Below are 18,760 nucleotides of genomic sequence, written 5' to 3'. Positions count from 1 at the left end.
AATAGTGTTTTCAGGACATTGAGCTGCATTAACTCATTGAAAAGCGACTAGATTCGTGTTTCGATGACTAACAGAATTCGAAGTGCTTTGGTAACTAACATGTCAAATAAATGGGAGGCATTGTACGTTTAATAATCGTGTAAGTTTGTCGTAAAGTTTTCTTTAAGTCATAAGGTTATCCATAAGGTTTTCTTTGAAGAAGGAGACTTGAAAAATGAGTGATGCTCTCGCCGGGACTCGAACCTGGATCTCTCGAATCTGCGCCAAGTATCATACCGTTACACCACGAAGGCATGCAGAAAGGAGGGAGAAAATACCGCATATACTTTGTCGTCCGGTGCTTCCTAGGTGTTCAAACTGACCCTCATTATAGTTCTCCCTTTTAAAATGGGACAGGGAATTAGGGGACGCAATCGCCAAATCCTGGTGGTGAAGAACCATCACTCCCCACCTCTTTAGCTCGGGTGCCACTGTAGAGTTATTAGGTCATTTTGAAGCAGGAGACGTGAAAAGTATGCAATGCCCTTGCCGGGACTCGAACCTGGACCTCTCGAATACGCGCCCAGTGTGCTACCGTTACACCATGAAGGCATGCAGAAAAGAGGGAGAAAATACCTTATAAACTTTGAAGCTCTTGAAAGCAAAGCAAACTACTATCTTACATAGAGCAGTAGAATCAGTAGAAAGTTCTATCATTAAAGAAAGGAAAAAAATAATAATAAGTGGTATCCGATGAAGTAATTTACATTTTCAGTAATCATAAAATGCATTAATATGCTGACATTATTTTTCTAAGAAAACTGTTTCCGGTTAGTATGATTATGAAAGCTTATAAAACCGTTTTAAAAAAGAAAAATTAGTATTCAAATATTAAGAATAATTGGCATTAATTAGTAATTTAATAGGACTAATAATAAATGCATTAGAGAAAAACATGAAAGAAATTGAATGTTTACTTGATTTCATAAATAGCGCACTCTTACATCTTTACAATAATCATTCTAAATCAGGCCATTCCATCTTGCCTGCATGTTAGTCAAACTTGTAGTTGTGAGGAAAATCAGTTTTCTTATTCCAAGGAAAAGCACAGTATGCAAATTACAGCTTGTTAATCCAGAATTCTTCAGAAAGACTATAAATCAATTTTTGTTATCCAGACGCGGAAATGTGGTATCACACCTACGGGAGCTAAATGCAGTGAGAAACGTTTTTCTGAAACTCTTTTCTCTCAAATCAATTTCAACAGCAGGTTGCTTGCTATCTGCAGAAATTTTTCAACGATCGCAAAAACCTTCCATTTGATAGTATATTTCATATAGTAAGTCAACCAATCTGAGGTCGAAGTCTAGATACTTAATTCTTTACGTCTAGGCATTAACTACGTAAAGGCTCTAGAAACAAGGACTTTCCGAAAACTTCATTCGACAAGATTTGAGCAGTTTAAGGGGTCTGTTTATGTTGAGTCAATTTCATTAGTGTAAATGTAAATACATGAGAGGTTTTTATCGCTACCAATCTGTTTTCGCATTTTAAGAGGGGTTTTAATCAATAGTTTTATGCATTGCAGAAGTAATAGATATCTAAAAATTTCAACGCGTTTTCAGTCAATACCTACGAATTACGTTAAAAGATATCTTATATATATATAAAGCAAGAAATGTAGAAGTAAAATTTCACAAAAACCAGAAATTGAAATTACTAATTAATAAATTTCAAATAAACTTATTATTTGAAATTTATTAATTAGTGGCCCACCAGCGGCCGAGCGGTAAAGTCGCTGAACATAGTTCAGTCCGAGGTTCGAATTCCGCGAACGGGCTGGCTGCATGGGCGTTTTCGTGGTTTTCCCCATGTGTAACGTGTATATGAGCCAGTTTCCCTTAGAAAATCCTCCAAGAAGGCATCCCTCCTCTTAGGCAGATAGCCCTCGAAGCTTTGCCACAATCACACACACACATTATTAATTAGTAATTTCAATTTCTGGTCTTTTTGAAATTTTAGTTCTAAATTTCTTACTTTATGTCTTTAATGATCATTTTTCTGCAGCTTAATGTGCGAAAATGACTAGGCATGTTCGTGCTTTGTTTTCAAAAGAATTGTTTTGTATATATATATATATATAATCAGTGTTGCGAAGAATAGGCGCAAAACGTTAATAGAACGATGGCGATGAGCCAAAAAACGATGTGAAAATATGGTTCAGACTATTTTTTTATATTAAAAGCATTTAGATAATAACTTTAATATTTATTTATTATTATAATTTTAGATTTTTGATTTCAGTAGTCATATTTTTCACACACAATACCACGACCCGTTTGTACAAAATTTCGATACAATATTTTTAGTATCGAGTGCATGTTGTACACATGGTGCAACTATGAAAATACCATTTGCCTATTTTCATGCTTGTAATAAGCGTATTTTTCTGATGCATTTCACGCAAAAAAAAAAATTTTATGTTTCTATATTTTTTCATAAAATTGAAAAATTGCCGTTTTAATTTTGCCTTACACTTGACATGACTTTCTCTGATTCAACTTCTTAACCTGGATTTCTCCTACGATCGTATATTATCCATAACAGGAAAAATAGTTTTCACGGGTGCCGTATTTCTACGCGAACACAGAAGAACCTCTTCTGCATAAAAAAATTTCTCGAAGTGGTGCATACATTTTTTTACTTTTTCTTATCATTATCAGTTGTCTCCTTAGGAATGAATGGTAGCATTGAAAAATGTACGTTTACAGGTTATGGCTAACCAGCTTTTGGGCATGTTTTAAAATATAAATTTAGGAATCCAAAACGATGGTATTATGCTGCAAATAAGACGGTTTTGCTTCAATCATTTGTGCCCCCTTTTGGCCGAGTCGTATGGGTTCTATCCCAGATGAACGGATTAAATGTATGGACGTTTTCGTGGTTTTCCCTTGTGTAACGTAGATACGAGTCAGTATCCTTCAGAAAATCCTCCACGAACGCATCATTCCTCTTAGGTGGATAGCTGTTGCGTACTTTGCGATAATCAAATAAAGCAAACCAAAGCCTTAGTCATTCGGAACATATGTGTCATCAGTTAGTGTGTCGCCCAGACGGTATAATGGTTAGGGGAGCCTACTGCGGTACCGAAGGTCCGGGTTCGAATCCCGGAAAAGACATGGATGTTTGTAAACGTTAGTGCCCATGCGGCATGGGGGCACTCTAAAAACGCGTCGAGCGAAAATTCCTCTCGTGTGTTTTGGTGGAAGGGGAAAGGTGTGGGAGACTCTCGGACCTCTCCCCCAAACTTCTGGGATGTTCTGTCAAGTGTGTTCCAGAATTAACCTACCTTGGAGTTACATTCGACAGAAAACTTTTATGGTCGCCACATCTTCGTGCCATTAAAAACAAGGTTGCTCTAGTTACTAATTCCATGAAAAGAACAACTTCTCTCACCTGGGGTATTCCCCCGCACTATTTGAAATTGTGGAATAAAGTCATAGCAGAAAGAGTTACACTTTACGCAGCTTCAGTTTGGTGGCAACATCTTACAACACATATGAGGAAACAGCTGATAGGGATGCAAAGAATCCAACTACTTTTAATATGTAGAGCATATCAAACTTCACCAACTTCAGCTCTTCAAGTATTACCGGGAATTCCTTCATTGAATCTTACAGTGGAAAGGGAAGCAACAATCACAAGAATCACGAGGCTACAATGTAACTCAAAGCTTTGGGATGATATGTTTTTTTAGCGCGGATTTTGAGCCGCATATCCATGTCACACTGAGACATCTCGCACACATAGATCTGACAAAGAATATTTCTATGACCTGTCTCACACAACAAAACTGTAATATATATGGACGGCTCACGCGCGGAATTAGGGACTGGAAGTGCTTACTGTGCCTTAGAAAACAATCAGCTACAAAATACTTGGACTAGACGACTGAATATCAATAACACGGTCTTTCAAGCTGAACTTACAGCACTGAAAGGAGCTATCAAACTAGCTATTAATCTGAGAAACGACAGTGCAGTGATATTTTGCGATTCAGCCTCCAGTCTTGCGGCAATACAAGGCCAAAATAATAAAAGCGAGTTAGTGAACAGCCTGCTAACAAACTGTCCACTGCACCAAAGACCTATGCTCTGCTAGGTGCCAGCACACGTTGGCATTCAGGGTAATGAGCAAGCAGACGAACTAGCGAAACAAACTGCGAACAATATCTCACAACAGGAACACCCGATAAAACTACCAGTACCATATCTGAAAAACATCGCATCAGCAAAACTCAAAACAATGTGGCAGAACAAATAGGCTGAGGCCACGACAGGACGCAGGACATTTAAATTTTATCCAAAAGTAAACTTCAAGCTTAAAACTTGCAATAGCTGCATAACTCAATTTCTAACGGAACACGGCCCTTTTCCGAGTTATCTTAAAAGATTTAATCTCCGTACCTCCGTACCTGCGATGAAGTGGGGGATCCAGATCATTCCCTGTTTCACTGCAGTAATACTTCTCAAACACATTTGAGAAAAACTGAGTGAAAATAACTGGCACTTGTTAAATTTAAATTTATTAGAAATAAATTTAATTTATTAGAAATTTAAAAAAAAAATATTAGAAAATAAAACCGCATTTAACAAACTTTCACAAACCATAAAATATTGTGTAGTAGAATATGCCGGCTGGGTCTACTCCAAAGAGCAACTGTTCTTCCATGTAATATGGAACGACAAGAACGTTTTAGAGTTTCTTCGAGGTATTCTAAAATTGTGGTGGAAAAAAAGGCCCAAGTTTCGCTTGAAAGGTCACCACTATTGCATCACTAACACAAATAAAATAATCCTTAATAGCAGTATGCCTTACTTAACATCATTTCCAGTTTTTATAACTTAAATCATCTGTTCTTCTTCAGATAATAAAATTAGTATACCTACAACAAATGCTGTAACAGTATAAAAAGTAAACTATGTTTGTCAGGAAATGAGAAGATACAAAATTGCTTCATCGAAAGACCCGGTCAAAAGGCAAACAACGACCCTTATTCACAAGATTCTGTATAAGAGAATATATCTTTTTTGTAGAAAACAAAACGCCATTTAATCTTCAGCGCGCACCAATTACCCTAGTCTGCCCGTTCCTGTTATCCCTATTTTATGGGCGGTTTTCTTTTGTACACCGGCATTGCACAAGATAAAATTTTTCCTCAACACACGCTGCTGCGGGCGATGCTTTTTACGCTGCGTGCAAGCTGCGGCAGATGGGTAGGCGTTATGTTTCATGTGGGTTTTTTACTTCTGTTTTCTATACGGGTTGCCAGATGCACCCGGCTATTTAGGTGAGTAAGGGGCTTGACGTCAGTGACACCTTGTAATTGTGGTATCCTGGTACTGCTGGAAAATGTTATGCCCGCCATCAAAGCAGTTTGTAGCTTGTCGTTTCTTTTAAAAATCTAACTTTCGAAAGTTACAATTAACTGGACAAAGAAATACTATGTGTAACTGTCACTGAATTACTATCTGTATATTATCAGTATAATACTGATACTTCTAACAGTTCATAAAATTTTCACGTTAAAACCTCCTTAAGTGAGACTTTCCAAACTTTTTGAGCTATTACATTGCCGTTACGTTATATTATTCTACAATATATTTGATAAATTTTGGGACATGGAAAGTGTTGGTAAAGTTTCATGATGCTGCCATTCAATGTGATAAAAAAATTCATGTTCTACCTTTCAAATTAAAACTGTATTGTATTAAAAACCGGTTTAAAAGCTATAAATGGATTTCTTAAAATGGACTATAAATGGATTTAATAATTTAAATCTAATAATTATTAAAAAAATTAAATTCTTTTCCGAAAACTTCAACTTACAGTCAGAACATTGTGGTGTCAGAAATGTCAGAACACTTCAGAAAGAATTTTACTACCATGTGTACCTACCATTTCAAAATAATGAAACTAAATATAACAAACAAAATTAAAATTCAACTAAGAAAAGAAAATGTTATTTTTGAAAGGTGAGCGCTTATTTCTATATTCGTGAGCGAACATAAGCCGGAAAATTTCGGAATATTAAAATGTGCATTACCGTTTCAGAAAGAAGATTACTTTTTGAATAAATTAACAAAATATATACTGAGAACTGAATATATATACTTATTACCAAAGGTTATTTTTACCGTTATCAGGTCTATAATAGACATACACAAAAAAATTAATTTTGCAATCGGCATATTAATCGGTATTAGAAATGCATCTTCTTATTACACTGATAGCGTAAAAATATATTTATGGCGAAATTCTGTCATCAGAAGAAGTAGAGATAAAACTACTTTTTAAGTAATTCATTTTTCTATCATGATGAGCAAAGCATTTTAATAAATTTTATAACTCATCCCATCTTTTTTTTTTTTTTTTTTTTTTTTTTTTGTTTTCGTGTGTATGTTATATTCATCTTCAGTGCTTTAATGGACTAACCAAAGCCTAGCTTCAGTAGCTTCCAATTTTTGAAAGAAATCATGAGTAAAGATCTTAGGTCTTGTCGACTGGCAACAACCTCAGATGTATTAGACACTAATCGCTAAGTGAAAACAATACGCGTTTGTTAACATATTTCACGCTGCTTAAATCTGCTGTAAAACTACATTTCTTATAAAATAAATTTATGAAGATGTTTTAAAACATGGATGAATCAAGCATCAAATCAAACCCCTCAAACTGGCATTAACAATAACAATATTAATTACACTTACAGTTTCTATTAGAATGACAAGTTATTTTGATATTGATTTTATTGTAGCCTTTTTGAATGCTTCATTTCTTTTCGTTTTCTTCGCCGCCTTTCCTTTGTAAAATGCTTAGTATATGCACAGCTCACTTTTTCGATTACTTCTTCCCCAGCTGTTTGATTCTTAAATGTTTATTTATTGTCTTTCCTACAGGGATGCTGTAGCAATAATTGTAACGTGCCTCAGCATTCGCTTGTTTCCCCCTCCCCTATCTTCGAGCATAATTGGTATGTTCAATGCTTCAGTGTACTAACTAAAATTCAGTCAGAATGCTCCAGTACCTCTCTGTTTTTAAAAGATCACAATTCTAGCTGGAATGTACGAGAACCCCAAATGAGAGGAATTCTGACATTTACACTTTTATCAAATTGAATGCCAATATTAATATAAAATATTTATGCTAATACTGAGGTTCAACTTAACGACAGTGTAATGATGTTATTATTATTATTATTCATTTAATATTTCTGTTATAATATTTAGCAAGATTGTTGTTGATATTTACCACTAAAGAAATGTCCAATTTTCTCTGGTATGAATAAAGGTTCATATATATATGTGTATGTGTGTATTATCTCAAATAATGTTGTGAAAACATTGATAGTGTAATACTAATCCATAATGAAAAGCAAACTTGGCAGTAGAGACAGGTTAAATATTCTTTTTTTATTTCAATTCTCATTTGCGGTTACAATTCATTTTTCATTCTAATCATGCCTATTTCGAATATTTTACATTTATGATAGCTTTACGGTAAGAAGAGAAGGAACAAGCAGCAATCTATTTAGGCAAAAGACAAGTACATAGCTATCCAGTAAGAGGCTTATTAAGAAAAATTTGTAAGTTCCGAATTGACTACGTCATCATCGTTATGTAAAAGTCGTATGATAAGATTAATCTAACAATGACGCAGTCCAGAAAAAGCTATTAAATTTTAGAACAGAGAGGGGGTGTACCCAAATTAAAATGAGGAATTACGGGGCTATTGCTTATTTAAATTATAATTTTATTTACATATTTTTATCTTTCTTTATATATATATATATATATATGTAAAATATAAAATATTTACTTTTTTAATAGTACATTAACAAGAGACCTTCAACTCCTCTTTGGCTCCCCCCTTCATTCTAAAAATATGAGAAATCTATTTTAAAATAATGTGAATCTATGTATGCATATAAGGGCTTGCATTAAATAAAAAGAAAAAAAATATGTATTCAAATCAGCGGCCATGTGTGAAAGCTTTTCTTTCCCGTTCTGCCATCTTAAGTATCCACGCAACTCTTTTACGAATCTTCAAGCCATCTATCTAAATCATTACATATATTACACACCTCATTAATCATTACATACGCAAATATATAAAAATCAAAAAGGAAACGTCGGAACTAAATTGAAAAATTTAGTGTTTCTTCTTTATGAAGATTTAACCAATTTCTTCTCCAGTTAAAGAATTACCAAATGTACATGTAAATTTAATGAATCTTCAAATACATTATTTTAACTAAAAATTATACAAAGCAAAAAATTATTACTATCCTCTATTTAACGCTTCAACCAGAACTTATCGAGGGAAAAGTGTTTTGAAGTTGATTAACGGGTTCCGAATACATGTTTCGTTCCTTTGAATCATTTGAGACTCCACTTATTAGTATCAAACCTTCACTTTAAAACAACATTTTAATAGTTCTCAAATATTCAGATTTTTTCCCTACATGTACTCGTACCCAAATGAGATCAAAAATAATGTATAAACACTAAAAAACCTAAAAATATATACCCAAATAATGCGTAAACCAGGACTCGCATTTAAAAGGGAATCTGATTGATGTAAGCTCGAAGATATGAAATATTTTAAATATAAGCATAAGATTTGTGCAATGAAAGCTGAAAACAAATCAAAGAGCCGGAAAAGGGTGAGCTAAGTAAGGCATTTACCTCAGGTAGGCAAATTGGGTACGAAACTTTAGAAACTCGTTCGTAAGCATCTTCTCAGTCAGTATGGCTTATCTCGATTTACGTTTGACACAACTTAATGTCAACGTAATAAGCAACAAAATTATTTAAATATGGATTAACAGAAAGTCTTTATGACCCTTTATGACCTTAATACGCATTTTTCCTTGCATGTTTTCCATAAATTTCCCAAAAAAGAGTTAAGAGATTTCTTTTATTTTAAGTAATTCAGATGAATTAAGAGAATCATTGATGATTATAATTTATTTTTAGAAGCTCTGCAGTTTCATTGTTGTGCATATACTGTTTTCAAATTTGACACTGGGTAATGGAACTACATTAGACCGAGCTTATCCAGGAAATGCCTAGTCCCTGGCTAGAGTGTTTTTGCATTGTCTGCCGTTATTCTGAATTGTAATTTTAACTGCAGTTTCCACGGTAAGAAATCTCATTTGAGTTTAAATTAGTTCTTTTCCTGTATTCCGTCAATCTTTCGAAATTCCACGAACTAAACTTGGAAGGCGAGGCGGCTGTTTCATCAGACCTAATGCGCAAACATCCATTTGAAAGCCATCAACAGATTAAACAACGACGTCTGGAAATGAAATATACCATATTGCCTGTTTCTTGCTTCACATTTGGTATAAAGCTCTCTTGTTCTATTTTTCATTTTGCCGTTAAAGAAGATGCAAATGTCGAGTTTGTGTCCTGTTTTATTTAACATTAAAATTCCCTCAGAAGTGTACAGCTGGTTTCGTTTACTGTTATTCACGGAAACCTACAATTACCGCTAGACGATTAAGTGAATAGATGCCTTAGTTTAATTTTCTGTCAAGACTAAATTGTACAGAGAAAAAGATTTGGCATGAATTATCTTTTCTTGAATTGTTTCATATCAAATAAATAAATGTTTAATAATTTGAATTTTGTTGTGAAGGAAGTAACACAGACCATTCTGGCTAGTTTAACATAACTGATATTGTTATAGATCGCAAAATACTGATTTTTTCAATATATTCCTCTCTCCCCCCCAAAAAAATTCCTAATGTCATAAGTATGTGTAATAATAAACATTGTTTTGAAACGCTAATTGCAGTAAAAATTTTAAAAAGAGTTTTTTTAACATTTTATCAAAATAGAAATTTTAAAATAAGTTATCAGAAAGAGTTCAGTAATAACCGGTAATAATTAAGATTCTTATGAAATAATCGTAGTCAAAGATTTATTTATTCCACGAGTGACCGAGTGGATAAGTCCACTGAACGATGTGATTCATATCCCGGTGAGTGTGTGCGTGGGGGTGGGTGAATGGACATTTTCATAATTTTTTTCTGTTTGACGTGTTTAGAAACCAGTTTTTCCTTAGAGCTTCCTCCACGAAGACATCTCTTCCATTAGGCAATAACAATTGTCATACTGAATGAAACAAGCAAACATAATAGAAAAATTATATTTTTTTTACAGAAAATGAAAGAAAATATTCTTAAGGTATATGAAAATTTAGCTTTACGATGAATGTATTAACAGGATTTGAAGAGAACTGAAGAAGAAAGGTTGATGATAAATTAGACTGTGAACAAACAGTCAAGTGATAAAACAGCTAATTTTTCAAAAAAATATTTTTCATAGTAGAAGTAAAAGAAATGATAATCACTTTAATTTTACAACTTAGACGTAAAAAATTAAAGGTGATATTTTCCAGTTTTTAAATTTGAACTATTTAAAATTTAATGACTTTGGATTTAGATATTTTAAAAGAAGCAGATTATGATATAACATTTAATTATGTATATGATGTAACTGCGGCAAAACCTTTATCAGAAATATGTGGTTTTTAAAAATAAAATTGCTGCAATAATTCTGGTCACTTAAGTGTTATTAAATTAGGCTTTTTAAGTGGGATTCAGAAATACAGATTAGTTCAAAAGTTTGCGAATTCGAAAAATGTCTTAATAATGTTTTCAAACTTGCCAGACTTTATTAGGCTGAAATAAGCTTCAGCAAACGTAAATAATAAAAAAACGTACAAAATCTAATTAATAATAAATTTTAGTAAAAAGGTATATGCACTAGCTTGAAATATATCACAAATTTTACTGCTTACGTTAACAAAATAATTGGCTGGAATATTATAGAACTGACATAAGAGCTTATAGAAATTATTAGACATTTTGGAGACTGAAATGTGAAAAATCAACTGTGCCCTCGGTGAGATTTGAGCCACAGACCTTCCACTTGCTTGCTGGGCCTGTTTGTACGACGAGAGTACTTTTAGGAGCATGTGATAAATCCTTAAATTCCCTTCCAGTTTAAAGGCGTCTGGGGAGAAGAAAACATTAGAAGAAGGGAAGGTTTGGATTTAAAATTTTACCAGCGAATACAGGGTTTTTTTTATTTTCTCTTTAAATGTTGCTATTTATGAAAGGACGATTTACTCTGAATTCTTGCAGCTTATTCTATAATACAGTCTCCAGAACGCAGTTCTAAATATTGTAATGCTATTGCGAATTTTCCTCACAGTTGTTGTAAGTGTTACTTGCTGTGAGAGATACCTATGCATTCATATAGGAATATTAAGTATCACCAGGCCTTGCTAACTCCAAGCTTCTTCTCGTATGGAATTCCGAGGGATAACACTCTGGAGGCGGTCTAATGGTCTCTCACCCCTTTTCATCTGCCGTCAACCTCTTGAGAAGATTTCCATACTTATTATTTATTATTATGAATGTCCCTTGCCCTACAGACACTATACGCTTAAAACGTCCATATCTTCTCCGGGATACGAACCCGGGGCTTTTGGTATAGCAGTCAGCGTCACTTATCACTCTCCCAGCGGCAAATTAAATTGCTAACCAACTATCGTTGTCAGCTTCTGGTGCAGAGATGTATGAAACTTCAACAAACGTAGAGTAATAAATAGTTATATAAACCCTTCACCTGGCCTGCCGAACTTGGATATTTACTCCATGAAACGTGATTAAGTAATTAAAAAATGCTCGAAAATAGTTATATTTAAAAATTTATAGTTTTGTTTTGACAACTGAAAAATTAAATAATAAAACACTGTCTTGAAATAAACGCAGTAGCTCTGTACATTAATTGAATTGTGATTTATAGTTTCAAAATTATTTAGTTTAACTGAATTATAAATTTTTTTTTTTTTTTCTTTGAAACAAAAGACACCTTGTGTACTATTTTTTTGGATGGAAAGAACTGTGATTAAAATTGGTATAAAAGATTATCTAAAGCATTTATTGAATGCAGTTATATTTTATATTACGGTTTTTACAATTTTATTACGGTTATTTAAAGCATTTATTAATTACAGAAATGCACAGGTGTAATTGGTTTACGCTTTATAAGAAGAGTGATTTTATACTTTTACCTCATTTGAAAAATTACCTAGGTACGGCTCTTTATGGCATGTGTTATTTCGCTTTTCTGTATTACTTTTTAACTATGTTCAGATTAATTATGGTTTTGAGTTAACTGCGAACATCGTCGAGGTAATATTCAGATAAATTGGGAAGTAGCTCTATTTATTGCATAAAATTACATTATATAGATTGTATTAAATTGTATTTATTATATAAAATGCATTTGTTCTATTTTTGTTATTTAACATTTTGCCTAGCTATTTTCCTCAATGGTAACTCTTAAAGAAAAATCGTTTAAACAATTTATCTTTTAAAATATTAGGAAATAACGCATTAACTCAGCAAAACCGAAATAAAATTGTTTGTGAATAATGTCAGAGTAATGCCAATTATAGCAGAGTTATGCAATCAATGTTCATGATGATGGCATTGGAATTATCAAGAATAAATTCTATAGTTCGAGATAATAAAATCTACTATCAAAATTGTTTTCAAGAGAAACTAAAGTCCTCTAGGGATAAAAAAAAAAAAAAGTCATTTTTATTTAGCTCAAATAACTTTCACTTTTATTTTGGTTTCTCTGTATTTAATTATCTTTAGGTTTCGTACAACATTTTTCTTTCGATTCAATATTTATTTTGCAATTTCTTCAACAGATGGCGCTATGTTACTCAATCATCGGGCTTTCGAAGTATAATGGGTCTTGTGTTCTTCGAGTGTTCTGACTTCGTTACACACCTTGCTTTTCAATGTGGAATACATGCTCAACAACATCTGTCTGAAGTACGCCTAATCGGCCCTGTTATTGTACCTGTGAACAGGTGAGTCTTTACTGTAGAGTTTAAAGTATATATCTGCAATTTCGCGGAGTTTTACACAGTTTAATTCCACAATATTCTTCATTGATTCAGTGAGTACTGTTTCGAAAGTTGATTCTTTTGTTTTTAACTTGGGTTTGAACATTTGAAGTTGCTTAATTTACTGTTACTTATTCTAAAGAGGGTGAATCGCTGTTTTAATTGAATTTGCAGAGGATGCAAGTTATTTCCTTTTGAAGAGGATATATTACCAGAAAATTTTTAATTTATTATTCTACAAAACTACAAATTTTAAGAATTTTTAATCGGTTTGCAATTATCAGTTATTAATGGTATATTAATAAAATTTTTGTGGTAGTTTGAAAGTTTGAAAAAAGAAAATTGTAAAGTTTTCATGTATATAATTTTTTTTTCTAATTCTGTGCTTTAATTTTAAGTTACGCGTGTTTATAAATTAATGCATATCCAGAAAGATTTTTTATTAATATAGCACGAATGCTAGAAGTATTTTTTAAATTTAAATTGAACTGATGTGGATAAATTATTCATATAAACTGATATTAGAAATTACAACTGCTTAACTGTTGATCCGTAAGTGCGTAATTTATTCATAAAAGAGTATTAAATTAATTATTTATAATATTTTATTCTCTGTGTTATGTAATTGGATTATTTGAGTAATGTCTGACTGGAAGTTACATTTAAAATAATCTCTTTCGACGAAAGTTTCAATACATTATCATTTATTATAACTTGACGTCCTGGACGGACTTCTTCTTTCTTGATGGAAAAAGTTTACTTATTAAAAATAATTACAGTTAAAATATGAAAATAATTATTTGATAATTACACACCTGCATTCCAGAGTTTAGCTTTATGGATGTGCTGCACAAATCCATTTGCGAAATTGATTCAGATGTCGGGATGAATACGGGTGAGCGATGGAAATCGGAATTACGTGTGTGATTATTAGTTAAAGTCGTACAAAAGTATAAAGTATATTAATTGTTCAAATAATCGAGTAGAGCCATTACAGAAGACATTTGGATTGAAACCGTAGAGAAAAACGATTTTCGTTTTGTAAGGTATTAATTAATATACAAATAATTAGATAGTTAGATGTCAGATATTAATTAGTGTACAAATAATATAGATATCTGTTAGATATTGCTTTAAAAAAATGAAAATCTTACAGTCGCGAAACTACTTCTGAATTTGCGAAGACTCTGGATATTTATCTCTGTGGGAATCGAGATGAAAGTACGTTAATTTCTAAACAGAGTGTTAAAATCTTCGAAGTCTTTGATGGGGTAATTCTAAAAATTAGTGATTTATTAGTCCAAAGGAGCCGTTTGCCCAGAAGGACTATTAATTTCGTTTTGGCATTTTGCGTCGATCCACGATAAGCGTTATTTTGCTTCTCAAATTGTTGCCACCAAATATTGTCGCTCTGTATTATATTTAAAGAAATTAAATAATAAAGAATCTGCATTAATGTATGTATGTGTTATCGCATTGTGATAAAACAACAGTACCTAGAGCCATCAAAATTTGAATAACGTAATCTTCCATAGAATATGGGCATGTGAAAGTCCTAATTTGAATTTCAAATTTGTTTTATTATCGATTTCATATTTTGTAACACTTCAACGAATTTTTTATTAACAAACTAAACGATTTCGAAGCGAGCAATTGCAACATTGAACGGGAGGAGGATATATTAACTCCAGCGCGTGAGACTGAATCGGGAATTCTGAACTGAATTTTATGGTTTAAGTGCGAAGAACATGATATTTAATAAATAAAGGTAACACACAAAATGTTAAAAAAACGCACCTTTGGACGTAATTTAAAATCTGAAACATTTCAGATTTTTTTCCCCTTTGCTGACGAGGGATCGCCCGTAAAAATTACCATCTGTGTAGGTTTGCCACTTCTTGACTTCCAAACCAGGATACCTATCTTGAATATGACTGACAAATCTGACTGTTGCCAGCAAATATATTAGGAAGAAAATTAATCGCGCTTTATCCCCAAAATTAATTTTAATAAGAAAAAGTAAGCAAAATTCGCAATATTTTGTAATGTTAATAAAGGTAATGAAATAAATATTCTGCTTGAAACTTATATTTTTTCTTCACGTAACACAAGATATCCTAGGAATATTATTTTTATTTCAAATCATCCCATGACATTCTCAGAACATTCGCGAGTGATTTGGAATATTCCACTCATATTCCTAGATTGTTTTATGATTTAATAAAAACTGGAATATGCTTGTAATCTGCTGGAAAAAATAGACATTATGGGAATATTCATCTGCATTGTAAAAGATATTTCATACGTTTTCAGATAGAGTATTAGGTCTTGAATTGGTTTTTTGCATACAAATCCAAGGAAAATCTTCCGTATCTTCTTAGAAAGCATATTAAGTCTTGAAAAAGAGTGGATAAGAGTACTTCCGTATTGTCCTGTCGACCACGAAACTATCGCCAAACAGCGCAGTTCATCATCAGTTATGAATAAGCAAGACGGAGCAACATACTCATAACATCTGCGCTTTTGTTTGGTGTAACCCCGATTGATTCTCGATAAGCCATCTTTTGTTTTTATAAAGAAGGATATAAGTTAATTGTTATTTATTTATCTTTTTTCCCTTCCATTTAAAAAAAAAGTTAATAAAAGTCTTTTTGCAGAATAACAAGCAGTGGATTAATTTCAAAGTTATGGAATCCTACCATAAAAAAAAAAAAAGCATGGATTAAGGGACACTATATGGTGGACAAAATAGTCGACCATATTCAGTGATGAAATAATTAATTACATGCGGGAAATCTGTACTCACAGCGAACAGAACTTTAGGTAAAATGGGGGGGGGAGGCTAATAAAATAGTAGAAATCGACGGAAGCCTTTTCACGAAATTCAAAAACGAAAGGAGTTGAATACTGATTGTTTATTAAATAAATATATTCCGTCTCTTCAGAATTCAGGAGAAACGATTGGCACAACTTACGAGCTCCGGAAACTTTCATGGTTCGATGGTAGCCAACATTCACGGTCGAAGATATGATACAAGTATCGTGGGTTGTAATGGCTGTAATTTTATACGAACCCGAAGAAAATTTTTAGGTATGAACAAGGTAGCAGATTTGCTTTATAATTTAAATTTCTAGGACATGTAAAAAATACCGTTTCGATATTTCGTAGAAAATTTCTTTTCGATATTTCTGAGAATATTCCTCGTATATGAAAACAGGTGGAAATTGGGGTATTCCATGGGCATTCTATGCATATAATTGAAAAATTCCGGAATATATCAGTAATATTCTTGTGCTGTGTAGTGAATCATCACATCTAAACTTCGAATGACTTACTTAAAATCGATGCATACTTTGGACTTTGCTGTATCTATAGTCTTTCATTTTCAAATCTTTCAGGTTTCTTCTCCGCCTCTTTCCATTGTCGGAGATCTTACCTTGAAATCTGGGCTTCCTCCTGCATGATATATATGTCTTGATTTTAGAGCTTTGCAGAGAATTTCCCGCTGAGTTATGTAATCATAAAGCTTCGGAGCAATACATATGGTAATTAAACTCATATCGCAACTGCCTTAACTCTTGAGAAAATGTAATCAATGCATTTTGCATTGTGTTTCCAGATCACTGAAGATGAATTCCCATAGTTTTACTAGTTCTGAATACCGATTCGCGCACATACACTAAAAAAAAAAAAAAGTCTACTTTTCCGACACAGTTTTATATTCCTCTTAAATTCGTCTATTGTAGAACACCTTTGTCTCACTCCGGTTTTGAATTATCTTAAAGTAACGAACGCAGCCAGACCATCAGCCGTGCTGAAGAAAATAAGCATTATACTGAAAAACTGGAGAGAGTAAACTCCAGCAAAGCAAAATTTTGAAAGAAAACAGTTTTTCCTGCTAAAAATCAGGAACAAAGGATCCATTTCAACTATTTGTTTCTATTCCTCACAGTTTTTCTTTTTTCTTTTAACAACTGAAAAAGGAGACAAATTGATGTCCTGAAAATATTATTTCAATACAAGGAATTCTTTTCTCAAATAACAGGACTGTCTCTGGAAACCTTATTTATAGGGGACCACTGTAGTACAAAATTGCTCACTTAACTCATCTGTTTTCGAGAAACAGCAATTTCTCCGATTCATCGTTCTGGTGTGATACCGTCAATGAATAAAATAAGATAGATGTTTAATTACAGATGTGTTGACTGTGAGATATAAGCCGCATCAAGAGTCTCATTTTAATTTCCCCATAAGGTGGCTATTTATTCAAACACAGTCTTTCTTTGTGAAGAACATCTTGTAGGAATAGGATAGCCGCTTCTTCAACTCCCAGGTCGTAGAAACAAAACCAAATTAGCGACACTCATACTTATGGGGGGGGGGGATAGTTGTCTGGCGTATGGCTTTACTGGAAAGTATAATTATTTGTTTTCAAGCATATGAGTATAGTGGATGCAAGCCTAAATTGAAATCGTTCACGTATAAATAGCTCACATTAAAAATAGACGTATAATTAGCAGCGGTTACTAATGTTATTTAGTTTTTAAACAATGTAATCATTCTATGCAGTAGAATAATCAGTATGATTTGTTTAGTATTTAAACAGTGTAATTGTTCCACGTAATATGGTAATTGAACTCCTTCCTCATTTTGCAACTTCCGTCACCGAAATACCCATTCATAAGTCTCTCCTAAATTTTAGAACAAAAATATAGGGTAGGTGGAAAAAGTGGTCTTACAACTTAACTTAGTTGGATTAAAAAGAATTACTTAATTATTTACATTGTTTGCGTTAACATAAAAGTACGAAGTATCTTCTAACGGAAGAAAGGATAATAAACTACGATTCCGAAAATATTGTAAGCAAAATGATATCCACGTACGGTTTTATTTTTTAAAATTTGTTCTGAAATGTAAGAAGGGTCTTACACTCATGGGGGTGGATTCTAATTTTCGAGTGCATCAGGTAATATTTCTTTAATACAGCAGACAAACGTTTGCTAAATAAAAGGAAATTTTGTGGTATACAAATTTTAATTATTGCTTATTAATTATTGCTTATTAGTTCTACAGCATATTTAAAAATAAATATGCTGTAGAACAACAATAGTTCCCATAAAAAATGGAAATAAATTATTTCTAATCTTAGTTTGATATCGCGAAAAACTGATATTCCACGGATTCATAAATAAAAATACACTGATCGCTCGAGCTTCTTTCAGATAATGATGGAAATTATTAATTAATTTAAATTTTAGGTGAAATTCGCTCGGCATTTTCTTTGAAAATGGTGAATGCATCACTATGCACGTAGTAAACAAGAAAAGCGAATTAAAGAATGATATCCTATGTCCCTAGGGCCTGTAACATGAAGAAATTGGCTGATCGTACCAGAAGTCCTTAACTCATTAGTTTGTAGCATTAATTAACATTACGAAAAATTAAGAGACATTAGAATTGTATTACGCTAAAATTGCATAGAACTTCAGAACCATACCTATGCTCAAAAAACGTGACTCGATGCAGCTTTTTTGTTACATTATGGGATTCTGCCTATCTTACAAGAAGAGTATAATGCTACCTTTTGAAAGTACTGCGTAAAGCTCAGCTTGAATAGAAACATAGTCAAAATATAACGATATGGATTTTTTTAAAGAAAAAGATCCCAATAATGAATGCACAAGAAATCCGCATCTGGCTGGTATCTGTGGTTGATGCAAAGAGGTTTTCACAGTTGCGTGCGAGTTCTGTTCGCTTTCAGACGGAGTTGTGTGCATTTGC

General features: G+C 32.9%; 1 protein-coding gene across 1 annotated transcript in view; it reads left to right on the top strand.

The window, feature by feature from the left end:
• The window catches only part of LOC118188978 (polycystin-1-like protein 1), a 601,848-nt gene that overhangs the window by 365,747 nt on the left and 217,341 nt on the right, over positions 1-18,760 (top strand). The window contains exon 8 of the mRNA XM_085820080.1: positions 12,778-12,942. Coding sequence (XP_085676206.1) covers positions 12,778-12,942 — 165 coding nt within the window. The remainder of the gene's footprint in view (positions 1-12,777; positions 12,943-18,760) is intronic.

The sequence above is a fragment of the Stegodyphus dumicola genome, chromosome 7, assembly GCF_044657685.1.
Source record: "Stegodyphus dumicola isolate Sdum_Otavi_A_Nest chromosome 7, ASM4465768v1".
NCBI classification, from domain to species: domain Eukaryota; kingdom Metazoa; phylum Arthropoda; class Arachnida; order Araneae; family Eresidae; genus Stegodyphus; species Stegodyphus dumicola.
The sequence above is the reverse complement of the archived record's forward strand: the minus strand, read 5'-3'. Positions and strand labels throughout refer to the sequence as shown.